At 41.1% G+C, this 6,278-nt stretch overlaps 1 protein-coding gene across 1 annotated transcript; it reads left to right on the top strand.

Moving 5' to 3' along the window:
• The first annotated feature begins 676 nt into the window (after nucleotides 1–676).
• Nucleotides 677–4,574, top strand: LOC135711629 (SET domain-containing protein SmydA-8-like). Its single transcript, XM_065234496.1, has 7 exons — nucleotides 677–729; nucleotides 841–972; nucleotides 1,042–1,594; nucleotides 1,656–1,807; nucleotides 1,874–1,968; nucleotides 2,351–2,673; nucleotides 2,745–4,574. Exons 1-7 carry the CDS (start codon nucleotides 677–679, stop codon nucleotides 2,988–2,990), a joined length of 1,554 nt encoding a protein of 517 aa, XP_065090568.1. The 3' UTR covers nucleotides 2,991–4,574.
• Nucleotides 4,575–6,278: the final 1,704 nt, after the last annotated feature.

Genomic DNA, 6,278 nt, shown 5'->3' with positions numbered 1-6,278 from the left:
CCGTCCTTGACTTGAAATTATAAATACACAATCTCAAAAGTCATAATAGTGCAAGGTTGCCAAACTCATGGGCAGCTGACTGATAGCTTGATTGCCACAATTCAGCACGTTCGGCACAACGCGTGACCTAGCTTTTGGCACAGATAAAGTACTCGGCACAGATTGATCCATTCGGTCATAATATGTTAATAACAACATAAAATTATCAGTTGCAATTTTTCAATAACATAAGCAATATTTCATTTCGTTTTTGGCTTATTTATTAACAAATGTATGTGCAAGAAGTAAATTTTCCAGGCACCATTTAATATTGTTCCCATAACTGTTTTGTTGCATACCACCCTTCCTACCATCACAATATTTGTGACTGTTTACCTTAACACTTTCCCCGGTAACTTAATGTGACGTCATTTTAGCGTCCCTCACACGAAGAATCAACTTACTTTTACACAAAACATACCCAACAACAAGTAGGTAGCAGTTTTCCCGCCTTAGTTAAACCACCCAAAACATGCGCAATGAGGTGAAAATTAAGTGCGCAACATAGGTATTCTCATGCGCATGCCACGAAATTCGAGATTAAGATTGCAAATGTCAAAACGGCACTCCAAGTCAGACTTGCGGATCCATTGCATCTCGATTGATTTTTTTTTAATTATCTAATTGAGTTTAAGATATGGAGGGTTTTGAAGAAAACTTTCAGGTTTTGGAATCACAACAACTTGGCAGGTGAGTGTGGAAGCTAGAAATACTAGAAGTTCTAGTCCGGTATATAGATTTTATTTCTCGAAAATCTATTATTGACCTAACCCGGTTGACTTTGCTCCTTCCCTTCCGCAGGTTTGTGGTGGCGAAGCGCGACCTGGCTCGAGGTGAGCAAATCCTACTGGAGGAACCATATGTGACCGGTCCGTACTGGGATGCCGACGTTAGTTGCTTGAACTGCTTCAGGGATTCATGCTCCACGTGCCAGTAATCCTGCTCGTGTTTTTGGTTGAGCCTGTAAGGTTTCATTTACCGAATTTTATTTATAATTTTCAGCAAGTGTGGAGCTGTTCCACTTTGTTACGATTGCGTAGATCATGAGGAGGCGGAGTGCCATTTCTATCGGACGTCCCAGTTGGATAGGCATTTCATTTACAACCACTTCAACGTGATTATGCCGGTGCGCTGTTTGTTGCTGTACAGAAGCAATCGGGAACGGTACGACGAGGTGATGGCCATGGAAGCTCGCCTGGAGGAGCGCAGGGGAACGGAGATCTGGGACATTCACGAGAAGTATGTCGTGAAACCATTGCTGGAGAGTGGAATTTTCGGGCAGTTCGAAGATTTGGAAGTCACCGGAGAGCTGATTCAGCGGATCTGCGGCCTGTTGGATGCCAATACGTTTGAGATTCGAGGCAATGTGGACAGCCGTGGGGTGCAGATGAGTAACTTGGCTCGAGGTCTCTATCCAAAGACGGCTTTGATGACGCATAATTGTATGCCGAACACGCTGCTGTCGGTCGATGGGTACTCCAATGTGCGGGTATTTACGACGGTTCCGGTGAAGATGGGCGAAATATTGCACATCAGCTACACGAGAAGTTTGTTTGTAAGTTTTTTTTTTTGGGTTTTGGAAAATTGAGGGGTGTATAATAACTGCCTCGCTTCAGGGTACTTATGATCGTCAAACGCATCTTCGAAAAGGCAAATTTTTCATTTGCACCTGCAAACGTTGCAAGGATCCAACGGAGCTGGGAACTCATCTGAGTTCGATCAGGTGTACGGAATGTGATGAGGGACTTTGCTCGTTCTATGCAAGCGAGTGAGTGATTGTTGTAAGGCTTTCGTTTGGAGTGGAATGTTTTAGGAGAATTTGTTTTCATTTCAGTCCAAAATGGGAGTGCAACAAGTGTCACAAACTTCTGAAGCGAGAGTACGTCAACGAAGTGATGTGTACTGCCCGGGAAGAGATTATGGCTTGTCGTAAGTATCATATAAGGTGTATTAGGGAATTCCTGAATTCTTGGCTGCTGGTTCATTGGACTTATTTGACTGAGTGTGTACACGGAAAGGAATGCTGCAGTAGAAACTAAAATATTGGGAGTTTGCACCTACGTTTTTTGGCAGACTACATTGTGCTTTCCCAACGACAATTAGGGTATTCAATAATATTATGCAGTAACAATTCTGTTTGTGTGGTATTTTATCCATGCATGCTCTCATTTTCACAAAGGGTTGTTTTGATTACAAACAGCCTATCAAGCTATCAAAAATGTTTTTCTAACAAGTGCCTAAGACGTAGCAAATCACCATGCGCCTCCATAAATCCGACACCACTGCTAAATCTCTCCTCTAACTCTCGTAGCTCTAGAAGTCCGTGCCCTCGAACGGGTAATCGGCAAGCATTCAAAAGTGCTAAATCCACACCACTCGCTAGTGATGGAAGCCAAACAGACGCTGGTGGGTGAGCTCAGGACAATCTGCCTGTCCACGGAACCGGCCAGCGTACCGAAGCCGGTCCTAAGGCGAAAATTCGAACTTTGCGAGGAAATTCTGTCGGTGCTGCGCATCCTGGAACCGGGCCTATCTCGACTGGTCGGTATCGCCTTGTACGAGTACCATGTTGCACTCGTCGAACTATCCCGGAGGAATTTCGACACGACGGAAATCAGATCCCACGATCTGTTGGTAACATTTGTTGCTGCCCAAGGGGCAAGAATGGAATTTTAACAAAAAGGATTTTTGTTTGTTTATTTTAGGACAACTTGATCAAAGCGGAAGGTGAGCTGAAGCAAGCCATCAGTATGCTACTGTTCGAGCATAGTACCACGCCGGAGGGTCAGCTCGCCAAACGGGCGATGCGAGAGCTGAAGGAGCTGCGTGCGGAAATTGCAGTAGTTCGAGCGATGATTGAAGATGAAAAGCTGGAACCGCAGAGTCGTAACCAGAGGGGCAACAGCAATGCGAACAACAATTATAGGCTTAAGTTTGGCAAGCGTCGATAGAGCGTGGCCACGTTTTGTTGTTGTCGTTGTTAATGTACGGTGTCAATCTTCGTAATTTTCCAGTTAAGTTTTTACAAAGGAAGGTTCTCAATTCTTCTACCAGAACGATCCAACACGTTACGGCTCTTTGTTTTGTGTTTTACCTCTTGATTCTTTTTTATTTGATTTTCATTGAGTTTTGTTTTTCTTTCATTTTTCCATTTGTTGTCTTCATTGATTAATAATATATTCTTACTCTTGTGCAACGAGAAATACAGAAGAAAACTTCTTAAAATATCTATTTTTTGTTTCAATGTAACAGAGACGGGATTAAAATTCATTGTGTTCTTGTTCTTCAATTATGTTTTTCTCTTTTTTTCATTTCTCATTAATTGATTCCATTTGTTTTCACATTGCTACTACATATATAGACACCGTCATGCTTCCAGGGCAGGCCCGACTGACTTCAGCTCAGATTCCAATGACTTTTGCGAAAACTTGTGTCATCCACGGTCACTGCGCTTTTCGCTTTTTCCAGCTGGGGCTGCCCGAAGTAATCCGGCGCTATAAATCACGATAGAGTCAATATATTGTATGTTCGTTAGGTTTTTAGTGTGTGAATATTTGTGCTACTTAAAACAACCGAAAAATTGGAGAAATAGCGGATTTTACTTTTTGCCTTTTTTTTTTTGCTACTGCCCTTCCGTTCGTGTTCGTTAGAAAAGGGGAGCGAACCGCGCCGGGAGGGAACAACGAAATACGAAAACCGACTCTGGGGAGGGGGACAACGATTTAAAACACGCTAACGTCATACAATTTAGCGTTGGTGCAAAATTTGCTTTTCATTTTTGTTTTGTATTGTTTGCTTAGAGTCCTTTATCACATTCTACCTATTTTGCTTTATTCAAAATCATTTCATTATTGATTAATTTGCTTTGCTTTGATGTTTTACTTTTTTTTTAAGGTTTACTGCTTCTGTTGGTTTAAATTTAACCGTTTCAGCGTAAAAACGAGAAAGGGCCTCTACAAACAGTCATGATTTAGAAAAAGGTGTCTGTTAGAATCTAAAATACGGTACCTTTGCGTTGGTGGTTTCGCTATTATGATTTTTCGTTCTATTTGTTTGTTCTAATTTCATTTCTTTTTCCTCTTTCTAGAATTTGCGTTTTTTGATTTCCGCTTCCCTGCACGACGTCAACTGGTTCAAACGATATTCTCTTTTTGCACAAAGTTTTTTTTTTGTTGTTGTTGTAATTCTGTCTCATTGTCGTCCTTTTCTCGTCCAATTAGTTAAAACCAACCTAATATGCCTTAGTTTGTATGTATCATTGTTTTGTTTTTGTTTTTTATTTGTTCCACTTTTTCCTTCATTTTCCAGCGTTCTCTAGTAGAAATTGGAAATTGTTTACGAAAATATCACTACCACAATAAGATGAGAGCTAACGGAGCGCGGTTTGCTCGGGGGAGCAGAAGGGAACAGAGATCGTGGCGACAACCGGTCTCAATCCCCCTCTCCCCCGCGAAACCCCGCATTCCACAGTAAATTGTCTTATAAAACTAGCATCTACTACAAAAATAATAATTAGTTTTTTTGTTTTGTTTGTTTGTTTGTTGTATATATTTTGTATATATAAGAGAAAAAGTCTACTACACTTTACCGTTTATCATTGTATTTCTTTGCTTTCATTTTCATTTCTGTTGAATAATTTTGCAGAGTATTAATACACTGTTGTTTGCAATTAGTAGGATTCTCACAGAGTTTGTCTTCACTTCGTTCGCCTTCGTCCTGATGGGATAGAGAAAATAGTTTGGTTTTTTCGGTTTGTTGGTTGGGTGGAATTTGGAAATTTCCCATTTATGCGTTACATATTGATCCAGTTTTTTTTTTTTAATTTTTGTCTTCCCTACATACCAGTTGATGGTTTATTTACAGCGCTCTCGTGGGATAAGTGCAACGGTTTTCCTAAGTTGGGGCAACACTGGTTGTCGAGGAGTCATTTGGTGTAATAGTTGATTTGGGGAATTCTCTGCAAACCACTCCAGGAATTCTGTTCAGACATTTCTCGGAATTAGCTCAACAATTAAGTTCTTTAAGGGTACCTTCAGTAGTGCATATTGCATGGAACCGAAATCGAAAATTTCATCATGGTTGGTACCAGTGATGGCATAATCATTAGCAAATTGATATTTTTCCGCTCTCAATATCACGCATGATATTGGAGCAAAATATCATGCTTGATATTGATTTTACAAGCTCCTTTGATATTACGAAACTATTCACAACATGTAAAGTCGAAGCTGAGAGTTGAATCGACGCAAAAATGATTCCGTTTCACATCATTTTCTTAGAAAGAGAAAGTATAGTTTGCTATCTCTTTTTGTCTTCACCGATGGCAGACACGAAGCAGCTGCTGCCAGCCGTAATGGAAATTTCGGTTGCGTTCGGATGTAAAGCAAAATCATGACACTCAATCTCACCACATTTTGGTGAGATTTGCATCTGGTGAGTTTTGTTAGCCTGATGTTCCGAGCTGCGATATCACAGTTTTCAATATCAACCGTAGTTGATTGCATGTTGATTTTTGTCTACGAAAATCAATCGTGATCGTGATCTTTGGTGACCACTGGTTGCTAAGTTGTCCGCAGTTAGCGTGTAGTAGAGATGTGCGATCCGCTCCCAAAGCTGTTCTATAGACCCGATTCTCTAAAGTAAGCTGATGACCCACGGTTCATTTTTTAGGAACCGCTGTTCATCTGCTCACTGATAGCACAAGTCTAAACCATTCAATCCATCACTCATAGCGGAACTTTTCAAAAAAGTACCGCGTAAACCAAGACGCGCGCGCAATACAACATGTGTCTAGTGATCGACAGCACCAACGGTAAAAGCAAACTTCCAAGCGGCTGTTTGGGAGAGAGAGACATATGTAAAGGGTGATACGGTCAAAATTTGGTCAATATCAACTTGACGTATTTCTTTCAATTTTGCATTTAAAAAACCTGAACACCCCTCATTTTGAAGGTGTGTGTGTGTAGAATGTTGCTCCTATTTTGATTTTGGAATTCACTCTTCAGTTGTCAAAATGCCGTCCAAGCAAGAAGAGCAGCGTATCAAAATTTTGCTCGCGCATCGCGAAAATCCGAGCTACTCGCACGCAAAGTTGGCATAATCGCTAAAAGTTGCCAAATCAACCGTTACAAATGTAATTAAAGTGTTTGGGAAACGTTTTTTCGACAGCCAGGAAGTCTGGATCGGGGGGAAATCGAAAACCGGAAGCCGCTGAGACGACAAAGAGAGTTGCCGGTAGT

Source organism: Ochlerotatus camptorhynchus, unplaced genomic scaffold, assembly GCF_037179485.1.
Source record: "Ochlerotatus camptorhynchus isolate MF236.1 unplaced genomic scaffold, CSIRO-AGI_Acam_v1.1 ptg000434l, whole genome shotgun sequence".
Taxonomy (NCBI): Eukaryota; Metazoa; Arthropoda; class Insecta; order Diptera; family Culicidae; genus Ochlerotatus; species Ochlerotatus camptorhynchus.
The sequence above is the reverse complement of the archived record's forward strand: the minus strand, read 5'-3'. Positions and strand labels throughout refer to the sequence as shown.